General features: G+C 41.7%; 1 protein-coding gene across 1 annotated transcript; it reads left to right on the forward strand.

The window, feature by feature from the left end:
- Positions 1-27298, forward strand: RSG7 (regulator of G-protein signaling 7). Its single transcript, XM_028312644.1, has 16 exons — positions 1-633; positions 3220-3370; positions 4597-4683; positions 5906-6066; positions 7522-7580; positions 8150-8292; positions 8952-9032; positions 10669-10782; positions 11762-11849; positions 13071-13227; positions 17754-17867; positions 21986-22114; positions 24593-24721; positions 25338-25401; positions 26434-26526; positions 27038-27298. The coding sequence occupies exons 1-16, from the start codon at positions 572-574 to the stop codon at positions 27101-27103; spliced, it is 1698 nt and encodes a 565-aa protein (XP_028168445.1). The 5' UTR covers positions 1-571; the 3' UTR covers positions 27104-27298.

Below are 27298 nucleotides of genomic sequence, written 5' to 3' on the forward strand. Positions count from 1 at the left end.
CATTTGGATCTATTCGCTTTGATACAAAAAATAAAATATCTCTAAAATGGGGCGATTTTATCGTAATACTGTGCTAAAGTTATGAGTAAAACACAATAAAAAATAGCAGTTCTTTAATTCCGTTGCATTAATGTGGATTCTGTGACGTTATTTGCCAAAAACGGCGAGAAAAATACATATTTCTACGCGACTACGTTTTCTCACATTTAACGTTGAAATGTTATGATAAAAACAATGTTTCATTCATAAAAAGTGATTTAATTCCAAAGTGAATCTCTTGACTGTGTCCATTACGTGTTTACTGTGTTAAATAACTGTATATTTGTGTGTAAAATGCGTACGTAGATCGACTGCCAGACATGGTTATCGCAGACCTATTTATATCGTAAATATTTATATTCCGCGGTGGTACTGTGGCTTTTAATGAGTTATAAGTGGTGCACATAAAGCTGTAATGTAGTTTTAGTGTGTTTATTTAGTGGTGATCTTAAGAGGATCTTATATGGCGGTCAATTTTTGATTGGACTGTGAACTTTGGTTTTCAAGTATCGCGGGTGGATCCTATGTTAAAATGGTTACGATGAACTCTTCAGAAAAGGCTGCTCAGAAGGCCTGTCAGCAAGGACCATCCAGGTATTTATTAATTTTATTATTAATTAAATTGTGCTAAATAAATTAATCACAACAAAGTACATTTTGGATAAAGGATAGTGCCAGTGTCTGGACCAAGTGTTGCCCAGAATCAATTGTGCATTTTGTTCCTCAGGCCTATATTAATGTGTAAACCGAAGTGCACTGAAATCTATCCCTGGAGTTAAGAGAAAAAAAGACTTGTTTTGAATTATTTACATACAAAAACAGTAAAGACTTTTTCTGTATTTCTTACAGAAAAACGGTACAATTTAGGTGGTCTTATCGCTTAAAGCGAATGCGATGATCGGTAGCTGTTTTGTTTATCTCTATGGTAGGTATGTCATGTCCAATTGTGTTAAAGAGGAAGTCCTATCATAATTATCATGTTTTGATAGGATATTACATGTTCGTTCCCGTTTATGTAGATCTACTCCTAGTTGACGAATAAAATGAAATCGGTAAACGTAAAGCTAGTTAAGTTACAATGAGGACTGAGCCAGGTCCATTTGCCTTTGGTGTACCTTTTTACTTAAATGTAAATTACAAGATTCAACCAATGATTCAACTTTCTGTTTCTATAAATTAATAGGTTCGCGACATGGTGCCCAGAATGCTGGCTGCATTTCTGCACTGAATGGCCAAACTGATTTTTGGGCCATATTTTTTATTTGTAAATATTTAGTCCATGTAGGTAGTTTATTTCAATGTGTAATATTTTAACTTTATCTATTTAATAATAAATCCAATATTAAAAAAAAAATTGGTTCGAAGGCAATCAATACATTTTTTATTTATTAATATTATTAATGTACTAGAATACTTTGTAATGTACTAGAAGAAAATGGAGGATTTGGCCTGCACTCCCCCCCACCTGATGTTCGGATATTTGTTCCTTAGTCACTTTTTAGAATAGAAATTAATAGAAATACCTTTATTTGACACGAAAACACAAATGAAAATGAACAAATAAAAGAAGAGAAAACGCAAAAAAAAAACACATTAAACAAACAACATTACATTAAACAATACATAAATCTCGTGCCAAAAAGGCCCCGCTCAGTATTAATCGAAACGTGCGTGTACGCATGTCTCGACACTGGTTTTCAGCGGGTGCCTCTGTGCCATGGTGTTTTTGTAACATTCACAGAAAGAGTGGTAGTCCTAGTCCTATTATAACTCTAATGGACAAATTTATAGACAGGCTTTTAATTTTAGTTAGTTAGCCTAAACAGTTTCTAGTTTGAAAAAGACACATGAAATGTCTCCTTTTAAATCAAAAGACCATTAAGTTTTGAAACTTTGAAACAAATATTTTCAGCCATTCTTTATAAGAATGTAATTATAACAGCTTGTCAGACTATGTTTTAATTACATTAGATACTTATTTACTTACGAAGTCAGAAGAATATAATTATTATAGTTATTTTCCCTGTTGCTATTTTCAGATAATATGAGGTAAAATCTGTAATTGCCAATAGAGTTGTGGTTTTAACAGATGTATGTAAAATTAACTAGCTCTTGCTTATTTGCCCATCGCCCGCAGAATCGGTTGTTCATACAAAGACAAATTAACCTTCTTTTTTAACACTTTGGTGAACAGTACAAGTTAAGAATTACTTGCCAAATGATTACTTATTCAAATACATTGCCTATGGATAATAGTGTCAACGCAAAATGAGTAAAAACTATGACGTCTATAGGCATTCTTTCGTATCATTCTTTACTACCTGAATGCTCGTAGACGTTACTGTCCATCAATGTAACTTCCGAACTGAAACTTCCTCAAGAATCTATCTTTGGCGGAAAAACGACACGGAAATCCGTTCAGTAGTGTTCGAGTATCAGACAGACAGACGCGGTTGTATAGAGAACAATAGTGTCTAGACAAACCTAAAAAGGATTTAGGACGCTATTTGGATCAAATATGTAATTGCTCAATAATGAATAATAAATAAATAAATAAATTATTATGTAGTGAAGATTAAAAAATAATTATATTACAACTTCTTCTTTTCGTGTCGACAACAAACCTACAGTGTCAGCCCAAAACTCCGCCACAAGAGTGGCGTTGTCAGTAGCACTCATCAAATCCTCCTGAGTGCAGTTGCTTGGGCACTCAGGGCATGACATCAGGTGCTTCATCGAACTATATTACAACTAGAACTAGTGTTAATTGTTGCCACAATAATTTGAGTGATGCAGATTGAATAATAATGTTCAAAATAAAGTTCCAAAGGCTGCAAAGGTAGTATTTTATGATTAATTACTAATAATTTTTGAAGCAAGACTAATATTAGCAGACTACAGATTTTTAATCGGCTATCGTATGTCCAACATGAATCTCTATCTTCTTTCTGAGGTGTCTGGAAGAGATCGCTGTCTATCGATATGGCCGCCTAAATTGTGCTATCGTATTTTCTTTCTTTTTCTTCTTTTCTTTATTTTATTTTTTTATTTTTTCTTTCTTTTCCATTTTTTCTTTCTTTCTTCTGTTCTTTCTTTTATTTCATTTCTTTTTTTCTTTATTTTTCTTTGTTTCTCCTCTTTTTATTCCTTATTTATTATGTATTTATTTATTTTTTTCAGGGACAACTCTAAGTATGTAAAAGAAGAGAAAGACAAAGACAAAAAGGACACAAAAGATGGCGCAATCTCCAACCTGCCGCCAAACGTGCAGGCTCTTATGTCCACCATACCCTCGCCGGAGGAATCGCCCAACTACCTCATTTACAAGAAGGTAATATCGACCTACAGACCTTGATATTAAAGTTGCAATTCCCGCTACTTGTTACATTTTATAGTGTTCAGTTTCGTATGACAAATGGACAACTAAATCCTGGTCCGTGAGCACGTAGAATTTTGTCCAATGACCCCAAGCTACCCATCCTTATCGCTCGCGCGTAATTATGTTGCTGTCGCGCTCGCACACTCACTGCGGGCGCCCGTCGCACAGTCGCGACAGCAATATAATTACGCGCGAGCCTTAAGGATGGGTAGCTTGGGGTCACTGGACAAAATTCTACGTGCTCACGGACCAGGCTTTACCACCATACCCTCGCCGGAGGAATCGCCCAAGAAGAATCGTACAAGAAGGTAATGTAGACCTACAGACCTTGGTGATAAAGTTGAAAATCCTTCTATTTGTAAGATGCTATAGTGATCAATTTGGTGGGTTCACCATACCCTCGCCGGAAGATTCGCCCAACTACCTCATTAATAAGAAGGTAATATCGACCTTCAGTCTGTGATATTAAAGTTGAAATTCCTGCTATTTATAAGATACCACAGCATACAGTTTGGTGTGATGTCTTCCATCGTTCCTTCACCCGAGGAGTCTCCCAAATACCGTGTGACGTCACAAAGTGCTACACTTTTAACCACGCCTTGACGTCACGGGCCTCTTCTTTAGAACTTTGGCGCTTCAATTTTTCTTAGTTTAAAAAAGTGGAAACGCATGTCGAGTATTTTTTGATAAGTTAACTGACGGACAAAGGACGTAGCTCACTTATCAACCGGAAAGGGATCGTAACCGTATCAACTCGGGGTCAGTATTCTTTGTATGAAACTCCATACTGCAATGCACACTTATCCGCACCGTAACGTAAACGCCTCGCCTCGCGGTTGACAGCGCGCGAAAGGCGATACGGTGTTAATCCCTTTCCGAGTTGATAAGTCTGCTATGATCTTAATTCAAACTCTTGCTTTTCTAAAGCCTGGTCTCCGAGCACGTAGAATTTTGTCCAATGACCCCAAGCTACCCATCCTTATCGCTCGCGCGTAATTATGTTGCTGTTGCGCTCGCACACTCACTGCGGGCGCCAGTCGCACAGTCGCGACAGCAATATAATTACGCGCGAGCGATAAGGATGGGTAGCTTGGGGTCATTGGACAAAATTCTACGTGCTCGGAGACCAGACTATACCCAGGAAATGTTACTCATTGTTACAAATAATGTCGTTTCAGATGGAAGCCATCATCGAGAAGATGCAAGATGAGAACACGGGGGTTCCCGTGAAGACGGTCAAAAGCTTCATGTCTAAAATACCATCGGTATGTAACATTGCACGAATCCATATTTGGAAGTAAGGAGTATCGGGACTGTTCCCACCTCGTTCCCACCGCTGCAACTCCTGTGTAGCCAGGATTTTGCAGTTCGAAAATACACACAACACTCCTCTGTTATACGACTTAAGCACAACTCCGTAGAAGTCGAAAACCTAGGAGTCTTAGAGTAGGTAGGCGCACACCGTTGATTTTTTGTCGGCCGATAGTTTAGTCGGGCAGTTGATCAGTATGGGCATGTATGGGAGTGCGCACACTACGCCGATTCAATTTGGCCGATTCTTCATACAAATTAAAATCGGGCACAACTATCGGCCAACTAAAAATCAACGGTGTGGTGCGCCTACTCTTAATGGGCAACCAATGAAGCCATTAAATCAATAAAATCGTTTGTAGGAATTATTTCCGATTTAAAATCTAATTCTACTGGCCTATAACTCAAAGGTGACTGACTGACATAGTGATCTATCAACGCACAGCCCAAACCACTGGACGGATCGGGCTGAAAGGCATGCAGGTGTTATGACGTAGGCATCCGCTAAGAAAGGATTTTACGAAACTCCACCCCTAAGGGGGTAAAACGGGATCCACGCGTACGAAGTCGCGGGCGGCCGCTAGCAAACAATAATACTGTAAAGTTTCATTAAAATCCGTTCTGTAGTTTTTGCGTGAAAGAGTAACAAACATGTTGACATTCAGTTATGCATAGAAACTTTCGCATCCTATCCTACTTAATATTATAAATGCGAAAGTTTGTATGGATGTCTCAATGTCTGGATGTTTGTTACTCTTTCACGCAAAAACTACTAAACGGATTTTAATGAAACTTTACAGTATTATTGTTTATAACCCAGATTAACATATTATAGGCTATAATATTTATGATGATCTGTGAAAAACTAAATTTCACGCGGGTGAAGCCGCGGGCAAAAGCTAGTTTATAATATTAGTAGGATTAGTAGGATTTCAAGTTTCTAAAGCCTGGTCCGTGAGCACGTAGAATTTTGTCTAATGACCCCAAGCTACCCATCCTTATCGCTCGCGCGTGATTATGTTGCTGTCGCGCTCGCACACTCACTGCGGGCGCCCGTCGCACAGTCGCGACAGCAATATAATTACGTGCGAGCGATAAGGATGGGTAGCTTGGGGTCATTGGACTAAATTCTACGTGCTCACGGACCAGGCTTTAAAATTTAGATGTTCTGTCCAGGTGTTCACCGGCGCGGACCTGGTCGCGTGGCTGTCCCGCTCACTGCGCTTACAAGATACCTGGGAAGCGTTGCACCTGGCACACCTGTTAGCAGCGCACGGATACCTGTTCCCGATCGACGACCACAACCTGACCGTGAAGAACGATAGCACGCACTACAGGTACGCGAGAGTATGTGAGGGTACGCGAGAGTATGTGAGAGTATGTGAGGGTATACGAGAGAACGTGATGGTACGTGAGAGTACGCGAGAGTACACGAAAGTACGCTGCAGTACGCGACAGAACGATACAGTACGCGTCTAAAGTTTAAGAATAAAGAAATTAGATTTGATTAGATTTGAAAAGCGACGCGACGCTAAGGAATGCGACCAATAGTGACGTAATTCATACGAGACGACCTAGGTCACCAAGGCGGTTATCACACTACGCCGCGCTCCGCCGCGGTACGCGGGACGACAGATTTATGCTGGATTTCTATATTCAATCCTAATCCAAATTACACGGATTTGGATTGTCAACAGTCAAATTTTAATATGTTTTTGGCCAAAATAACTGCGGTTTTTGATGTTTTTACATTTTTATATTGTTTATAAGACTATTTAAACAATATTAAAGTGTAAATGCATCGAACATTTTGGAAATATAATCTAAAACTGAATTCAATTTGACAGTTGTAATCCGGATTTGGACAAGGATTGAATATGGGAATCGGGCGTTAATCATTGTATGCAAGTACCTCAGTTTGTTTAGAAAACACGCGCGGCACTTCACACAGACAACGCGTCTGCGCGCGGGATTTTTTATAAGGCCTCAGCCTCGAGTTTAGCGGGCAGCGGGGCGGGAGCGGCGGCGGCGCGGGAGCGGCAGGATCTTATGCGTAAAATCAAATAGACCGGTTCTCGAAAACAGCGGCGCGGCAGCGGGGCGGCAGCGGGCAACGAGCGGGCAGCGGCGAGGGAGCGGGCAACGAGCGGGCAGCGCACTCCTTCTTTTGCCCACAATAAATCGAGCGTTAGGAATAAATTTGAATCGAAATAAAATTGTAGCCGTTGTTCAGACATTTCGTTTGCGAATAAAAACAAATATAAATAAATAAATCTTTGGACAATTTCACACAGCGCCAGCTAGCCCCAAAGTAAGCAACTCAATGCTTGTGTTATGGGTGCTAGCTTAACGGCTATACTACTTATATACTTTTTTTTTAATTAAATATATACATATTATACATATTTACACCCAGACCCGTCACAGAAATTAAAATTCATCATTTCAATTTCTGCCCGGGCGGGAATCGAACCCGGGACCTCTCGGCATAGTAGTCCGTTCTGAACCACTACACCAAACGGTCGACATCTCGACAACACAACCCCGAACACAACAGTTCGCCGCTAAAGCGCCGCGCGAGCTGCCCGCTTGTTTCGAGAACGGGTCTGCGTTGCCCGCCCAGCTCCCGCGCCGCCGCCGCTCCCGCGCCGCTGCCCGCTAAACTCGAGGCTGAGGCCTTAGAAATCACGCTGACCGCGGCGGAGCGCAGCGCAGTGTGATAATCGCCTAAATGGTAACCGCAAATAAATGAATGATCCCCTTAATTAAACATTTTCCCTTTATCTTTTCAGATTCCAAACACCATACTTCTGGCCGTCAAACCAATGGGAACCAGAGAACACTGATTATGGTACGGTATTGATGGTACAGAATACCTAATAGTAACAGTAGAAGGACTATAAAATACATTTAAAGAAATACATAGTATGTCTCGGTCGTCATCATCATCATCATCATTTCAGCCACAGACAGGACGTCCACTGCTGAAAATAGGCACACCCAGCACTCATGAAACGGCATTTCTCACACATGGCCTCTAGACTGTACAACAAAATACATGCATCAAATAAAGACATTACACAACTTGTTTCGGTAACGTTTAAAAAACTTATTATAAAATGGATGGAACAATATACGTACGAGACTTTAGAAAAGTTACTCCAGAAAATTATTAGTTTCTCTTAGCACACTTATTCACTTACACACAAAATCACACTCACACTATCACACACTTACATTTTTGTTTTGTTTTTTTATTAAAATAAGACAAACTTCACTGTAGACACTGATTTAGTCCATGTTTTTGAGGAGGAGCCTGACTCTCGTTACACAGGTTAACCTTATACGAGAGCGGCACATACATAATTTTGTAATTGTAAAGTGTTTATTTAATAAAAGTATTTTCATTTTCATTTTCAGCTGTGTACTTGTGCAAGCGTACGATGCAGAACAAAGCCCGCTTAGAACTTGCCGACTACGAAGCGGAGTCACTAGCGCGCCTTCAGAAGATGTTCAGTCGCAAGTGGGAGTTCATATTCATGCAGGCTGAAGCTCAAAGCAAGGTACAATCTAGGGTACACAATGTAGAATAAATAGCACTGGTGCTAATAAATGCACCTAGCTGTGTACTAAAGCCCGGTCTGTGAGCACGTAGAATTTTGTCCAATGACCCCAAGCTACCCATCCTTATCGCTCGCGCGTAATTATATTGCTGTCGCGACTGTGCGACGGGCGCCCGCAGTGAGTGTGCGAGCGCGACAGCAACATAATTACGCGCGAGTGATAAGGATAGGTAGCTTGGGGTCATTGGACAAAATTCTACGTGCTCACAGACCGGGCTTTAGTGCGAGTTAACGATCCAGGTACTCGCGAGAGTACACTTAGTAGAGTACCTGTGCAGAAAAAGGTATGGACAAAGAAATATGAAGCGGTATACCTGTGTGAGTGAACAATTCAGAACAAGGTACTTCTTACTAATGGTGGGTACATTTGGTGGTGTACCTGAGCAGAATGAGGAACTTGCACAGTGTACCTGTGCAATATCAATCAATAAATACGACATGATGTGTTTATTGATTATGCTAATAGCGCTATTTTCGCCGAATTTTGCGTAATATTATTACAATATAGTTACAGCGCGTACCAAGCACCGCTCCACTACAGGTACCTCTCAGTTATGCGCTATGCCTGTAGTATTTAAAGTAAATAATATTTGTTTCAGGTGGACAAGAAGCGGGATAAACTGGAGAGAAAAGTTCTGGACAGCCAGGAGAGAGCCTTCTGGGACGTGCACCGACCTATGGTATGATTCTTTTTCTCTGTCCCTCACTAATACACCTTTTGTATAAATCATCGTTCTTTTTCTTTTCATTAATTCTGTAGGTAGGGTATCCGCCACACAGCGTTCTGTAAGCCTAGGATGCACGCCGCGATAAGCGTTTATCACGCCGTTTTATCGAATTCACGCGATAAGCCCATACATTTGTCGTCTAAAATCATCGATAACATTTTATCACGGGCGCATCTTAGCCCGGCAGAACGTTCTGTTATAAATGTATCCTTGGAAATTTTTAAACTGCGCCATCTAGTCCCAAATTTTAGGCGTTAGCCACTAGCTGTTGACGAAAGATGGCCTCCTCTGTGGTCTAGCTAGTGGTAAGACCACCTAAGCTGCTTCAGACGCAGAGGTCCCGGGTTCGATTTCCAGTGGGGGCAGATTTTTCTGTTCGGTTTGGTTGGTGATAGAGCTAGTACTAAGTCCGCCTGGCTAGCTACCACCACCTTACCTAAGTCTGTCGCCATAACAACAATGTTAACAGCATTGTTGTGTTCCGGCAGTTAGAGGTAAGATAGCCAGTTCCTCCGTGGTTGAGGATTCCGGGTGAAGCTCGCTTCCACCTTCGGCCTGATCATCATTTACCATCAGGTGAGATACAGGCCAAGAGTTGTGGATAAAAAAAAAGATATTTTTTACAGTTTATTTATGAAAATAATAACAAAATTATTTTCTCTTGTGACAGCAAACAACCTGTTGTCATGACATTTCTGTTTAGTGTGAGTTTACACCAAACGTCCTCACAAGTGATCGCGTTAAAAAATTGTATATAAATTTTAGTTCTTGAACGTTTCCGCTAGGGGCGCTGTAAAATCCGTCATACATTTAATGTCATTTGATGTAAACTCACACTAGGCCCCCTGTTTAGTGCGAGTTCACACCAAACGTCATCGTTAGCGACTGCGTATAAAAGTGCCATGAAGACAGATTGTACAGCGTCCCTAGCGGAAATGTTTAAGAATTAAAATCTTATTCGCTAGCGACTACGTTCAATCACAGAATAATAATAAGTACTACGTACAGAAGTTTTACTTCGCGAAGGTATTTAAAAAAATGTATGCTCAATGTCATTAACAATATGGTGTAATTTAGCCTGTCTCAAGAGTCAAGCACCATTTTGTTGACAAACGTCAGTGATCGGCACTGCGCCGAAGCTATAGGGCTGACTTCGGTAAAATGATGAGACGTGAGGTGCCAAACTGCGGAAAATGGCGGAGGAAATACATGATTTAGCATGAATTATCATGAATAATACTAACTACTTATTTACCTCTCAGTGTCTTGAGGCAACTTAAAAAAGTACATTCTGTGTTTTCATTATTATTTAGGCAGTTAAATACTGCACAGTATTTAGTACACCATTTTCTTTATTTTCTTCCATCATACACAATAATACGCGTGCGTGAGTCAATGTTCGCTCGTATGTGAGGCCTTGTCGAATAGTATCCTGTAGGGGGCCATCGTGCGTGTTTTGTTTTCGATGTAAACTCGCGGAGATGAATAGGCCTGGGTCAATGCACTATGCACACTATACCAATGTGAATGTTTGTTAAACTCGGTAGTTGTCGAAATAAGGAATTAAAGTTCTGATTGTTATTTCCAGCCCGGCTGCGTTAATACAACTGAGCTGGATCCACGTAAACTGTCTCGCATCAACGCTCTGAAAGCTAAGCGGCTGCGGCAGGCACAAGAACTCATCCTGCAACATAACCTTAAGGTAACTTATGGAACGTAGCCTTAAGGAACAAGGTTGCCCAGGTACAAGTGACCGCACGAAACGCCTGGCTAGCTACCACCATCTTACCTAACTACCTAAGTCTGTCGCCATAACAACAATGTTAACAGCATTGAGTTTGTTCCGGCGTTTCTTCTCAGCACTTGCCATATGTTTGTCTCGAAGCGCTGGTAGGGCCCAAAAGATAAGGAGACATGTAAAGTGCCCCATAAGGGCTACCTTTTTTTATTTACTATATTTTGACGTTCATAAGTGCCACCAGTGGTCTAAATTGAATAAAATATTTTTGATTTTGATTTGATTTTGTTGTGTTCCGGCAGTTAGAGGTAAGATAGCCAGTTCCTCCGTGGTTGAGGATTCCGGGTGAAGCTCGCTTCCACCTTAGGCCTGATCGTCACTTACCATCAGGCGAGATACATGCCAAGAGCTTCCTCGTTGTGGATAAAAAAAATCTAAATCATCATTTCAGTTAAATGACGTCCACTGCTGAACATAGGCCTCCCCCAATGACTTCCATAATGAACGGTTGGTAGCGGCCTGCATCCAGTGCCTTCTTGCTACCTTTATGAGGACGTTGGTCCACTTTGTGGGTGGACGTTCCAATACTATAAAATATTAAGAAAATTCCTTAAAACATTGTATTATTTTTCAAGTTTCTATGTAAAAGGTGGTTAGAAAAAGTAATTAAAGCCCGGTCCGTGAGCACGTAGAATTTTGTTCAATGACCCCAAGCTACCCATCCTTATCGCTCGCGCGTAATTATATTGCTGTCGCGACTGTGCGACGGGCGCCCGCAGTGAGTGTGCGAGCGCGACAGCAACATAATTACGCGCGAGCGATAAGGATGGGTAGCTTGAGGTCATTAGACATAATTATACGTGCCCGCAGACCAGACTATATCATTGAATAAGTACAAAAGAAAACAGTGTAAAATTATAAAGTTTATTATGTTTCTTTCCAGAACAATCCAATCGTGACAATAACCAATGCTCAAGAAAGCGAAGAACAGATACAGAAAAAGAACGAAAATAATTCAGTCAAAGAAAATGGTGAGTGACCTTCTTCTATCTTACTTCTTTAAGTAAGATAGAATCTAACATCTTTATGTTATAGTTCATTCAAGTTATGATGGTGATTTAGACAGATAAAACGTTTCTTTTTATGATTCTAACTTTCTACGAATAAAAATATTGAGTTGTAAAAATCAATTACTTTTGTGTGTTTTCATCCTTCCAAAATATCAATCTCTAATCTTTCTCAATTAACCTAAACAAGAATTTCTATTTATTTATTAGTTTATTATTTAGAAAAAAATGTGAAAAAATATTAAATGAATTGCTTCTGCGTTAGTCGGAACTTTTGCTCATAGGGATGGGACATAAACAATCGCTATAAATCAGTAATCGGCATGGTGGTCATCTTACCATCGAATCACGATTATTATCTCAGGCAGGTCAAAGCTAAGTCAGTACGTGTGCGTACGCCTTTGATGACGGTTTTGTTTTATGCGATTTCTCCACGTATTGTTTGTTATTGTTATTTTGATGTTTTATTGAATAAAATGCATATATTTAATTCTTTGTGATTTATTTTATACCACTAAGAATATTCACGTTTATTCCATTTCCAGATAGTTCAAATTCATAGATATAATTTTGATCAAGATTTAAAATCCAACAAATAAAAGGCGATTAGATGTCTATAGAAAATATTCTCGATTCTAAAAAATATCGATTAGGTTTATAAGGAGCGCCTCACTAAATAGAACTGTCACAATCACCATCTTACGCTGAATATACTATAGTTCATCATCATCAGGTCGTTTGCGGGACTATTCCCACCTCTCGTTCCCACCTGCAACTCCTGTGTAGCCAGGATCTACAGCTTGACCGCCATCCAACCAGTGCAGGTCAAGTTTGTCCCGGGGGAAAGCTAAATTGTCAGGTCATTTATTCTCCACTACATCAGCATGAAGGGTGCGTTTTATAACCCAAAGGAAGAACGTGACTAAGATTTCTTTCGCCACTTCTTCTCACCACCAGCCCATATGTTGTCCCCAAGGTATGGTAGGCAAACTACATTGGGTGAGACGTGTCGTGTATGAGTGCCGTGAAGGGCATACATTGATAAGAATTTGATATTGAAATAAAGTTGGCCATTTTGTAAAAAAAATAAAATTAAAGATTTATATTTTAATAACTAAATACATTTATTTAACCGTCTCCTTTATAGTCGATTAAGAAATAACATTTTTATCGTAATTCCTACAGGAGAGACATCCCAGCCAGACGCATCCGCAGCGCCCGAAGCGGAAGCGAAGCAGAAGGGAAGCATCGAGCAGCAGATCGAAGCGGCGCGCAGGCAAATCGCCGTGCTCAAAGCGCGCATCGAGAGACGAAACGTACGCGTCAGCAAGGTGGCTGAGATGTAAGTGCCAGAATTACCCCCTTGCCAGAATGTCCTCCCTTCCCCATGCCAGAATCTTCCCATACCGGCGTTTCCCCTTGCCAGAATCTTCCCATATCATCATCTGTCCGTGCCAGAATGCCCTCCTCTTGCCAGAATCTCCCCCTGTCATTGCCAGAATCTCCCCCTGTCATTGCCAGAATCTCCCCCTGTCATTGCCAGAATCTCCCTCTGCCATTGCCAGAATCTCCCTCTGCCATTGCCAGAATCTCCCTCTGCCATTGCCAGAATCTCCCTCTGCCATTGCCAGAATGTCCCCCCCAAGCCAGAATGGCCTACTCTCGCTAGGATGACCCTGCACCAGCAGATCGAAGCGGCGCGCAGGCAGATTGCCGTGCTGAAAGCGCGCATCGAGAGACGAAACGTACGCGTCAGCAAGGTTGCTGAAATGTAAGTGCCAGAATTACCCCCTTGTCATTGCCAGAATGTCCCCGAGGACAATTTATGCTCCCTCCTTGCCAGAATGTCTTTCTCTTCTTGCCATAATGTCTCCCTGCCCTTGCCTGAATGTCCCCCCAGGCAAAAATGCATCCTCTTGCCAGAATTCCCCCTCGCTGGAATGTCTTCTAGCTGCAATCCGTCCCAAGGTTGCAGAGATGTAAGTGCCAGAATTTCCCCTTGCCAGAATGCCCCCCCCTTTTCCAGAATTTCCCCTTCGCCGGGATGCCCACTAACTACAATCCGCCCCAAGCTAGAAGAGCAAGAACAAGAGCAAACAAGCAAGTGAACGAATGAACTGAGATCGGATTTGCCAGAATTCCCCCTTGCCAGAATGTCTTTCTCCCCCTTGCCAGAATGTCTTTCTCCCCCTTGTCAGAATGTCTCCCTCCCCTTGCTAGAATGTCTTTCTCCCCTTGCCAGAATGTCTTCCTCCCCTTGCCAGAATGTCCCCTCCCCTTTGCCAGAATTTCTCCCTACCCCTTGCCAGAATCTATCCGTGCCATTGTCTCCCCCTGCCAAAATGTCCTCCTCTTACCAAAATGTTCCCTTGCCATTGCCAGAATGTCCTCTCAGGCCTTACCCAGAATAGCCTACCTTCGCTAGAATGGCCCAGTGATTCGTGATCGCCGTGCTCAAAGCGAGCATAGAGAGACGGAACGTACGCGTTAGCAAGGTGGCTGAGTTGTAAGTGAACGAATGAACTGAGATCGGATTTGCCAGAATTCCCCCTTGCCTCTCCTTGCCAGAATGTCTCCTTTCCCTTGCCAGAATGTCTCTCTCTCCTTGCCAGAATGTCTATTCTTGCCAGAATGCCTCCCTCCCCTTGCCAGAATCTATCCGTGCCAGCGTCTCCCCTGCCAAAAAGTCCTCTTGCCAGTGTCCCCTTGCCATTGCCAGAATGCCTCCCTCTCACTGGACTGTCCCCTAGACAATCCGCCCTAAGCTAGAAGCGGCGCGCAGGCAGATCGCCGTGCTCAAGGCGCGCATCGAGAGACGAAACGTGCGCGTTAGCAAGGTGGCTGAAATGTAAGTGCCAGAATTACCCCCTTGTCATTGCCAGAATGTCCCCGAGGACAATTTCCCCTTGCCAGAATGCTCCCTCCTTGCCAGAATGTCTTTCTCTTCTTGCCAGAATGTCTACCTGCCCTTGCCTGAATGTCCCCCCAGGCAAAAATGTATCCTCTTGCCAGAATTCCCCCCTCGCTGGAATGTCTTCTAGCTGCAATCCGTCCCAAGGTTGCAGAGATGTAAGTGCCAGAATTACCCCTTTGCCAGAATATCCTTTTGTCATTGCTAGTCCCCCCCAGGACAGAATTTCCCCTTGCCAGAATGCCCCCCCCCCTTTTCCAGAATTTCCCCTTCGCCGGGATGCCATTACCTACAATCCGCCCCAAGCTAGAAGAGCAAGAACAAGANCCTTGCCAGAATGCCCCCCCCCCTTTTCCAGAATTTCCCCTTCGCCGGGATGCCATTACCTACAATCCGCCCCAAGCTAGAAGAGCAAGAACAAGAGCAAACAAGCAAGTGAACGAATGAACTGAGATCGGATTTGCCAGAATTCCCCCTTGCCAGAATGTCTTTCTCCCCCTTGTCAGAATATCTCCCTCCCCTTGCCAGAATGTCTCCCTCCCCTTGCCTGAATGTCTCCCTCCCCTTGCCAGAATCTATCCGTGCCAGCGTCTCCCCTGCTAAAATGTCCTCTTGCCAGAGTGTCCCCTTGCCATTGCCAGAATGGCCCCCTATCATTGGAATGTCCTTTGGCTACAATCCGCCCTAAGATAGAAGCGGCGCGCAGGCAGATCGCCGTGCTCAAAGCGCGCATCGAGAGACGGAACGTGCGCGTTAGCAAAGTGGCAGAGATGTAAGTGCCAGAATTACCCCCTTGCCATTGCCAGGACAGAACTCCCCTTTGCCAGAATCTTCCTATTCTAGCGTCTCCCCTTGCCAGAATGCCCTATCTCTTTGCTAGAATCTTTCCGTGCCAGCGTCTCCCCTGCCAAAATGTCCTCCTCTTGCGACAATCTATCCGTGCCAGCGTTTCCCCTGCCAAAAAGTCCTCTTGCCAGTGTCCCCTTGCCATTGCCAGAATACCTCCATCTCACCGGAATGCCCCCTAGCTAGAATCCACCCCAAGCTAGAATGCCTCCCTTGTCAAAATGTCCCCCTAAGCTAGAATGCCTCCCTCGCCAAAATGTCCCCTAAGATAGAATGTCTCCCGCGGTCAAAGAAAATGCCAGTTTCCCTTTGCCAGAATGCCTTCACCTTGCCAAAATATCCTACCCTTCCTATATCAGCGTCTCTCCTTGCCAGAATCTTCCTATGTCAGTGTCTCCCCTTACCAGAATGTCCTCTTGCAAGAGTCTTCCCTTGCCATTGTCAGAATATCCTCTCAGGCCTTACACAGAATAGCCTACCTTCGCTAGAATGGCCCAGTGATTAGATAGAGGCGGCGCGTAGGCAGATCGCCGTGCTCAAGGCGCGCATCGAGAGACGGAACGTACGCGTCAGCAAGGTTGCTGAGATGTAAGTGCCAGAATTACCCCCTTGCCAGAATGTCCTCGCCTTGCCAGAATGTCCTCCCCTTGCCATAATGTCCTCCCCTTGCCATAATGTCCTCCCCTTGCCATAATGTCCTCCCCTTGCCAGAATCTTCTTATGCCAGTGTCTATCCAGGCCAGAATGTCCCCTAAGCTAGAATGTCTCCCGGGGTCGAAATACCAGTTTCCCTTTGCCAGAATGCTACAACAAGGTGAAGTTGTCAAAAGGTCCTACCCTTGCCAGAATATTTCCATATCAGCGTCTCTCCTTGCCAAAATCTTCCTATGCCAGCGTCTTCCTTGCCAGAATACCCTCTTCTTGCCTGAGTCTCCCCTTGCCATTGCCAGAATGTCCTCTCAGGCCTTACCCAGAATAGCCTACCTTCGCTAGAATGGCCCAGTGATTCGTGATCGCCGTTGCTGAGATTTAAGTGCCAGAATTACCCCTTGCCATTGCCAGGACAGAATTCCCCTTTGCCAGAATCTTCCTATGCCAGCGTCTCCCCTTGCCAGAATGCCCCTCTTCTTGCCAGAATCTTACCATGTCAGTCTCTCCCCTTACCAGAATGTCCTCTTGCAAGAGTGTCCCCTTGCCTTTGCCAGAATTGCCCATGGCCTCTCCTTGCCAGAATGTCTCCCTCCCCTTGCCAGAATGTCTCCCTCCCCTTGCCAGAATGTCTCCCTCCCCTTGCCAGAATGTCTCCCTCCCCTTGCCAGAATGTCTCCCTCCCCTTGCCAGAATGTCTCCCTCCCCTTGCCAGAATGTCTCCCTCCCCTTGCCAGAACGCCCTCTTCTTGCCAGAGTCTCCCCTTGCCATTGCCAGAATGTCCCCCCAAGCCAGAATGGCCTACTCTTGCAAAGATGGCCCTGCACCAGTAGATAGAAGCGGCGCGCAGGCAGATAGCATTGAGACGGAACGTACGCAAACGTACGATGAAAATGCCATTTTTCCTTTGCTAGATTGTCCCCTGGCCTGTATCCCCCTTTGCCAATTCTAGGGCCACTATGTCTGCCGGAATGCCCTCTTCTTGCCAAAATGTCCCCTGGGCCAGAAGAGAGTGAGTGAGTGAATGGGTGAAGTGTAAATGAACAGAACAGAGCAGGCAAATGGAGTTGCCTTATTTCGCAATATGTCAAATGATTATGTGAATGAATTATTCGAAAAGTATTTTTATATATAATAATATATATATAATAAATCTTTGGACAATAATAAATTTTTAAAACGCTATACCACCATTGATGCAGTACAATCCTCTGACATCACTTGTTTTATTACTATTTTACAATTTCCCTCAGGTTTATGTTTATTGATTTAACCGCTGCTCAGATGGTGGTCACTAAGATGTAATTATGTCGAATGTGTGAATGTATGAATGATCCAAAGAACTGGTAGGTAACAGATAATAACGGGACAGGTCTTCTTAAAGGTAAAGTTTCTCCCTCGCGTATCCCCTATAAATTTTAAGTGCTTGCTTCATTAATGACCTAATTAATATTTCCTACAGGTTTATATCCTACTGCGAGCAGTATGCCGAATACGACGCGTTCCTGACACCGCCCGAGTGGCCCAACCCGTGGGTATCTGATACAACAGAGCTTTGGGACCAGGAGAAACAGTGGTAAGTCATCATCGTATCTTGTTTCGATATATCGTAAATCGATTGTATCAATCAAAACTGTAGTTAATAGCCAAGAAAATATCGAAACGAACATTCGTGCCTCAATACTATGGTCTAGTCCAGTCTTTCCCAAAGTGGGCGATAACGCCCCCTTGTGGGCGCAGCAGGCTTAAAGGGGGGCGGTAAGAGACCCAGAAAAAAAATCGGGACGTTGTGTAGAGGCTTGGGAGGCGTCATCTACTAGGAAGACTCTTAGACATCGACTGAGCTCGACTCTTGACTACAAAAATAGGGGGCGCTAAAAATAATTTATTCTCTAAGTGGGCAGTAGACTAAATAAGTTTGGGAACCACTGGTCTAGTCGTATGAACACTCGGTTTAGACCCAGAGAACTCGTTTTGCAGTGAGGGTTAAATTTTCTGCTCGTTTAGGTAAATCTTACCTAAATCTGTCGCCATAACAACAGTGTTAACAGTTTTGTTGTGTTCTGGCAGTTAGGGAGCTTTCAATTTAGACGATTCGTGTCGGGACATTGTCGTGCGTTTGCAGTAGGCCTAAGATGCGCCCCGCGATAAGCGGTTATCACGCCATTTTATCGATTTTGCCCATACATTTTGACGTCGATAAAAGTTATCACGCTGCGCATCTTAGGCCTACAGGACCGCACACAGTAAATTGTATGACAACTGCGTCGGAATAAAATTGACTATTAGCAATAGTTAGTGTGCGGTCTGGCAAACACGCACGAAGCCGAAATTTTTATTTATTATTTTAATTTTTTTTTTGCTATTGCCGGCTGGCGCTGTTTTTTCGACAGGCGCCCCCATTTATTATTGTTTGATTTGGATTTATTTCATAATTTTTATTCCTAAACCGACTAAACACGCCCCCTATTGCGCGTCCTTATGGCCAGCAGATGTCACAGTGAGCTAGGTCAGCTCACTGTGACATCAGACTGTAGCTCGCCTATAACCTGTCTGACACTGTCTGATTAAACCGTCTCGGCCACAGGTCTCGACCAGAAGGGCGCGCAACCCTCATCCATCACGCATTGGTTAGGTTAAAGAACATTTATTTCTCACTAGCTGACCCGGCGAACTTTGTTCCGCCTTAATGGCAATAAATAAGCAGACTTTTTTTTTTCATTTCGAACGGGATAAAAAGTATCCTATGTCCTTCTCCTGGCTCTAAACTACCTCCCTGACAATTTTCAGCTAAATCGGTTCAGCCGTTCTTGAGTTATAAGTGGAGTAACTAACACGACTTTCTTTTATATATACACCACTAAATTTTTATCACCCAAAAAATTTTAACAGGTTATGTTAGAAATGTGTGAAAAATTTAAAGCAAAAGAAAAATAAATGTTTTTCGTAAAGTTAATTTTTTTATTACATTTTCTTTAGTCCATATTTTACGCGTCACAGCTGGGTCACTCCGCTGCTCGCTAGACCCCTCGACCACGCTTCCAGTGTTATTATTACATACATAGCTAATTTAGATCATTTTGAATTCTAATAAGTGTTACATTATCGTAAGTAAATAGTGCTAGCGACGCGTGTGTCAATAAATTACCAATTTTAGGAGGATATTTTGAGTCACTTTATTTTACTTTTTTTTTGCACAAATGGGATCAGTACCAATAACTCATTACACAGAATTTTTTTTTCGGTGATTAAAATTTAGTGGTGTATACTCGTAAGTTGATCAATTTTCTAGGAAGTTGATCAACTCTCGGAAAATAAAAACTGCAGTTGAAATGTACTATTTAACGCATCGAATTTTAGCTAATTGGTCAACTTACAGTACCTAGCCGTAATTTAATAATTAACTATATTGCTACAAGTAAAATCATCCACAAATGGGCCAATCGTTGCCCAGTGTACTATTTGACGGTACACTGTTATCCGTCACTTAATACACTTTTCTCTGATTGGTCGACAGACACTTAGATTATGTTGTTTTAATATTTACATTTTAGAGATAGGGATATTAAAGTTCGTTTATGCTATATAGTTAAATAAATAAAAAATGTTTAAAAAAATATATTGGAGCTCAAAGTTTTATTATTGTAAGTTATATTAATAATAAGTAAGTTTGTTTATTTCTACCGCTACAGACTCCATTTCACTCATTATAAATAAAATGACGCGTTATAATGAGAATTATTACTAGAGATGAAACGGATATCCGGTAACTATCCGGTAGGCCGGATATCCGGCCTAAATTTACTATCCGGCCGGATACCGGATAGTAACTCACTATCCGGCCGGATACCGGATATTAAAAAACTCCGACAATTTCCTATTAATAAAATGAAATGTATTAATCTTTGAGGTAAATGTCGATAAAATGGCTTATAATAATGACGACTTTTATTTAAAGTCCAAAAAGTTACAAAAAAGCCATATTAAAGCCTTTCAAAAACTAATTTCTTTTTCTAGGCTATTCACTCTAATGACGAATACATAAATAGTAAATATCTGTTAATGTCGAAATATTGCCAAATAAAATAGGCGATCTTTTTTTCACTGATGATCTGATGACATGATGCAGTTCAGTCAGATTACGCAGCAAGTAAACTAATTTAATTTTCGCTATTTAATCACACACTCACGATGGCAAGCGAAATCGCCCGAATTGATCTACCCCCTAGACAAGTGGCAAAATCTGACATTCTATTCGGACGGGTTCGATTTTCGAAGTGTGACTAGTCTAATCTGCCTTTCAAAAAACTAATTTCTTTTTTACTCTAATGACGAATACATAAATAGTAAATATCTGGTAATGTCGAAATATTGCCAAATAAAATAGGCGATCTTTTTTTCACTGGTGATCTGATGACATGATGCAATTTAGTCAGATTACGCAGCAAGTAAACTAATTTAATTTTCGCTTTTCAATCACACATTCACGATGACAACCGAAATCGCCCGAAGCCCGAATTGTTCTACCCCCTAGACAAGTGGCAAAATCTGACATTCTATTCGGACGGATTCGATTTTCGAAAAGTGTGACTAGTCTAATCTACTAATAGACCCACTGATCGCGTTCGAAGCACCTGTGCGGCGCTAAACTCGTTACGACATGCAACGAAACAATTGGCCAACTATCCGGCCGCCGGATATCCGGCTATCCGGCCTAGCAGCTGGCCGGATATCCGGTATCCGGTATCCGGCCAAACAACTATCCGTTTCATCTCTAATTATTACCACACAAAACAACAATTGCTAATTTTACTACTGTAAATAAAGAAAATAGATAGATTTGTTCACGTTTAAACCGGTAATGGCGGCGGCCGGGTGGCGGGGAGTGGTATAAAAGCACGTGACTCTTTTAACCAATGAACGTGCACCTTGCCTTTGTTGGATGATTTAACGGCAAGACGCCGTAAATTAATCAACTTACTAAAATACATACGTTAAATAGTACATTTCAAATGCCGTTTATTATTTTCCGAGAGTTGATCAACTACCTAGAAAATTGATCAACTTACGAGTCTTGTTATTTTCCGGTGACATATAAGATTAAAAACATTACAGTCACTTACATGAGAAATTAACAAATTTTATGTAGGTAGATAATTTACAAGTTGTCCAATAGCCAGAACAAGCAGATGTACTTCTGCGGGAACCGTCCTGGTTCCCGCTGAAAACCAGCTTCTCGGCATGACGTTTGTGTCATGTCGCGATTTTTGCTGAGCGGGCGCCTATTCAGCATATGTTTTTATTTATTTTTTTATGTTTACTCTTGCTTTGTATACCTTAAATTGTGCTGAATAAAGACATTCTTATTCTTATTCCTAAGCGTCTAAATTGAAACCGCCCTTAGAGATAATATAGCCAGATTCTCTGTGGTTGAGGATTGCTCCTTTTGCGTACAAATAAATGTAGGAATTGAAATTCAGGTTGTATTTCTTCAGCTTTATTTCTATTTTCTCTAGGATAAAAACCACAAAGAATAGGAAAGTCTTATCTGTCTTAATACCAATCGTCTTCTGTTTGAAATCCCGTCGTTCTTACTTCCTCCCTCATTCGTACCGTCTTGCTCACTCCCTTGCGTTCCGTTTCACACTCGCACATAAATTCTATACCCTTTACATAAAGTTCGTTTTCCTCCAGCAAAGACCCGTTGCCGCTTCGTCGCGTGCGACGCTGGGCTTTCAGCCTGCGCGAGCTGTTGCAAGACCCGGCTGGAAGGGAGCACTTCGCCAAGTTCCTGTCCAAGGAGTTTAGCGGGGAGAACCTTAAGTAAGTACTCGTGTTAATCTCGAGATAGGCCTGCCGGTGATGATTATAATATGCAAGAAGCAAGAAAACTCTCCAAAAAAAGGCCAAAACAGTATATTGCTCAAGACATTAACCAAGAACACGAGAAAGTACAAAAGCAACTTCAAAATGTAAAAAAAAACAATATTAAAAAAAAGTAAAAAAATCATAAATATTATCAAAAAAGGATTGCTGGCCAAACTGCCAGCAACAACTCGTTTTAAGACAGTTTTTCTTATAGTATTTAGGCAGCAGAGAAAAGAAAAAGAAAAGAGACAAATCCCACCACCACCCATGGTTCTTGCCTCACGACGTACGAACCAAATCGGAATTGATCGGAAAAGAGAGTGATAAGCTAACGAGACTAGCGACTGAGACAAGCCACAAAGACACTCCCAGACGGGCGACCGTTAGAGCGCTTTCACCATTTAAGCGACTTTAGCAGCGCGACAAACGTGCGAAAAATGCATGACAGACCTGCGATAAACACGCGACAGACGTGCGAAAAACGCGCGACAGGCGTGCGACAAACGCGCGACACACGCGCTGCCGATCGGATGCCTGCCTTTACATTATAAAAACGCCGCTGCCGCGCTGCTGTCGCGCTTCTGACGCTCTAATGTGAAAGGGGTCTTATTAAATTAGGCAATGTGCATTGTGCAAGTATCAGTATGCGAGCGAGTTAGAGACAGAGACAGGAGACGTTCGTGTGCCCGCCATCTTGTGCTTTGGGTTTTATTGCACTTTAAGCTTTGTATTAGCATGAGTTTTTAAGCGAGCGAGACACGAGACTTTTGCAAGACCTTGCACTTCGCCAAGTTTTTGTCTAAAAATTCAGCGGGGAGAAACTCAAGTAAGTACTTATAGGTCTTGGGCAAAACTGAATTAGTGCCTCAGTCAAATAACACTAATACAGTAGAACTCCGATTAACTGAATCGTCAATTATCTGAATCGGTTCTAATATAAAAAATTAAAACCAAGTAATTTTTGATTTATTTTGTTGGAACTCAGATATATTTCAACTGAGCGTTATTGTAGCAGTTCTACAATATCGCTCAATAGAAATATGTCTGTTTGTTAAACTTATTAAAGTTTGTTCTATGTGCGACAGTTCGTTTTTCTCTATTACCAGTCTATGTCCGATTATCCGAATTTTCGAGTATCCGAATCGACCCCGGTCCCAATTAATTCAGATAATCGGCGTTCTACTGTATTATAAAGAAGAAAGATTTGTTTTTTTTTGGTCTGCCCGCGACCATGACTCGTGCAACCGAGCCGAAACGTCGGGAGGGTAAATATTTTATTTACCGTTATAGCCTGACCAGGAACATAAAAACCCTGGCTTAGAGGCGCTTCAATTGCATTTGATAGTGCAACACTGGGTACAGTCGTACCTGTATTAAATTAATAGGCTAACTTTATGTATCAGGATTCAGGATTATAGGCTTATTTAATAATTTCATAAATTAACAAAAACGTATTATATTATAGGTAAACTGGTTTAAATAAATTAAATGAAACCATCAATCGAGCAAGTAGGATTTTATTATTATTCATCAATAATCAAATTCTGAACTTGAATATTCAACTACAATGTCTGCTCATGAACGCTTCAAACTCGGTACTTCTTTCCCAATTCCATAAAATTCAATACTTACAAAGTGACAAAAAACTTTAAAATAGGTAGTTGAAACAAACCACAGCAAATTTTCATAGTTGACTGTACTATACGATAAACATGTCAGTCAATTTGACAACCTTTGTCGGAAACATTATTCAATGAAAATATTGTCCGAACCCTTAGTATTTCTCTTCGACAAATACTTTAACACATTGTGAACCACTTTTCTTTCACGACTATAAAAAGATTTTAGCAATTTAATTCACAAAATCAATTGCGCACATTTAAAATAAAGTTTGTTTACACTTTGACAGCAATAGACTGACATGCAAGGTGACATGTCAATGAAGTTTTCAGTTACTGTTGCCATTAAAAGAAATTAGTACCATTAATTTTCCGCAACATGGCGAGGGTTTTTATGTTCCAGTAGGCCTAAGATGCGCGCCGTGATAACTTTTATCGACGTCAAAATGTATGGGCAAAATCGATAAAATGGCGTGACAACCGCTTATCGCGGCGCGCATCTTAGGCCTACTGGTCAGGCTATAAAATAGATATTGTTGCAATAAATCCCGTGAAGTGATAATTTTAAAGATTTGATTGTTTGTTTGTATTGAATAGGCTCCGAAACTACTGGACCGATTTAGAAAATTCTTTCACTATTGGAATTCTACATTATTTCTGGTGACATAGGCTGAATGTAGTTGGCAGGTGAACTATAAGATCGAATTAGTAGTGACAATGTTAAGTTTGCGATTTTTTAGTTTACGCAATCGATTTATTACTTTTTTCAATAATTAATTTATTGATTTTAAACATCCATAATTTTCCGTTTTAGATTCTGGCTGGCCGTGCAGGAGTTGAAAGCGCTTCCCATCCGTCGCGTCGCGGCGCGCGCGCGCGAGATATGGAAGGAGTTCCTGGCTTCAGACGCGCCGTCGCCCGTCAACATCGACGCCGCTAGCAGGTGCCAGAATGCCCCCTTATGTTGCCAGAATGCCCCCTTAATTTGCCAGAATGTCCTCTTAAATTGCCAGAATGTCCCCTTACTTTGCCAGAATGTCCCCTTACTTTGCCAGAATGTCCTCTTAAATTGACAATGTCGCTTTCACTTGCCAGAATGACTCATTCCCTTGCCACAATTCCTCCTTCCTATGCCTCCCAAAATTACGTTGCCAGAATATCCCTTTACTTTGCCAGAATGTTGCTTTCACTTGCCAGAATGACCCATTCCCTTGCCAGAATATTTCTTAACCTTTCCAAATGTCAACCTTGCTAGAATGTCCCCTTTACTTGTCATTGTCCCCTTGTCTTGCCTGAATGTCCCCTTCCTTTGTCAGAATTCGCCCTTCCCTTATCATAGTGACCACTTCCCTTGTCGGAATGCCCTCTTCCCTTGTCAGTGTCCCCTTTTCTTGCCTGAATGTTCCCTAACCTTGTCATAATAACCCCATTCCTTGCCACATGCTGCATTACCTTGCTAGAATGCCCTTTTCGTAGCCGAATTCGGAGTCGAATGACGGTTACGAGGATGACTTTTACTAATTGGTTTAATTAAAACACAACATGTTTTTTGTTTACAGAGAGCTGACCCGCACCAAAGTCGAATCTGGGACCGCGGATAGATACTGCTTCGACCAAGCGCAGGTAAATATACAGGGTGTGGCGTAAATAGTGGTCCAAAGCATAGGAGTCGATACACTGTACACTGGGGTACCATTATCAGTATTAAAAACATATCTATGGATAGGTCTTCAAAAATGATATCGAGGTTTCTAAAACATTTTTTTTTCTAAACCGAATAGTTTGCGTGACAGACTCTTCCAAAGTGAAAAAAGTTGGTCCCCCCCCTCTAACTTCTAAAATAAGAAAATGAAAAATCTAAAAAAAACATATGATGTACATTACTATAAAAACTACCAACGAAAATTGTTTTGAACGAGATCTAGTAAGTAGTTTTTTTTAATACCTCGTAAATCGTAAACCGTAATCTTTCATACTAATAACTTAAATAAAAAATAATAATTTTAATTTCATAAATCAATGGTACGGAACCCTCGGTGCGCGAGTCCGACTCGCACTTGGCCGGTTTTTTTTTAAATTGGTACCTTGCGTTTCAAAAGACGATGCCGGAAATTGGCGTCTTTTTTTTTCGCGCGGCCATCGACCAAACCTTATTTTTTATTACAAAATAGCGTTTTAAACCAAACTTACTATGACACGTATACCTCTAAACTCAGTCTGAACTGAGTTGCGAGCATTAGAAGTTTGATGATTTTACATACTAGATTAGCCTTTTGCGCGCAAGTTTTGTATGAAATTTCAACAAAACAGTGACGTCCCTGTTTCAAAAACCGGAATAAAAACAATTATTATGTCCTTTCCCGGTACTCAAACTATCTCTATGCCAAATTTCATCAAAATCGGTTCAGTGGTTTAGGCGTGAAAGAGAGACAGACAGAGTTACTTTCGCATTTATAATATTAGTACAGATGACCCACGCTGAACTGTCCCACCAAACTCAATGACAGGGGGGCGCTACCATCGTTCAACTTTATGGTTTCCAACATGGCAAAAATCGGAACCAGCGATCCGGTATTGACGGTGGCGCCCCGCTGTCAATGTCATGCATAGGACAGTTCAGTATTTTGGAACTATATTACCATTTCCTTGTTCTAGGCACACGTATGGCACCTGATGAAGTCCGACAGCTACTCGCGTTACCTTCGCTCGGAAATGTACAAGGAGTACCTCAACGGCTCCAAGAAAAAGGTAAGTCTTAAAAATAACTAGCTAGATAGCACTAGCTATGTTGGAATAGACTATTTGACACCATTCCCCAATGATTAAAAATCACAACTTTTTAAAAAGACACTTCATCCTGGTCTTAAAAACTTAATTTTAAATTACCTGTAAATTGAGATTTTTGGTTGCATTGAAATTTAAAAGTAGTTTAATTGACTTGACAGAATAGTGGTGTCACTTGCTAGTATTGCCATACAAAATCTATGGCAGTCTCGCTTTGACAGTTTTAAAAAGTACGTCAATTGATTGGTGGTGTCAACACTTCTATAGTTCCAAAATACTGAACTGTCCTATGCATGTCATTGACAGTGGGGCGCCACCATCTATACTGGATCGCTGGTTCCGATTTTTGCCATGTTGGAAACCATTATGGTTGAACGATGGTAGCGCCCCCCTGTTATTGAGTTTGGTGGGACAGTTCAGCTTGGGTCATCTATATTCTTAACATTTGTCAATAACAAATAAAATATTGTTCCAGACATCTGTCAAAGGCATACGATCAATCGTCTCGTTCACCGCTAGAAAAGAAACGTCTAGCAACTAAAGAACAACAGGTAAACGGAAGACAGAAGAACAGAAAGAAGTAAGGCAAGCTAACGCCCTAATATACCAAAGAACGTGACCGCGTGAAGAGTACCGGTAAATCTGGATACCGGTACGAAACCGGTTTGGCTATATAACGGTATTATTTAACTGATTTCAGTTGAAATCTTGATACCGGTACGTAACCGGTTTGATT

Source organism: Ostrinia furnacalis, unplaced genomic scaffold (assembly GCF_004193835.3).
Source record: "Ostrinia furnacalis isolate ACB-3 unplaced genomic scaffold, ASM419383v2 OfSCF4059, whole genome shotgun sequence".
Classification (NCBI taxonomy): Eukaryota; Metazoa; Arthropoda; class Insecta; order Lepidoptera; family Crambidae; genus Ostrinia; species Ostrinia furnacalis.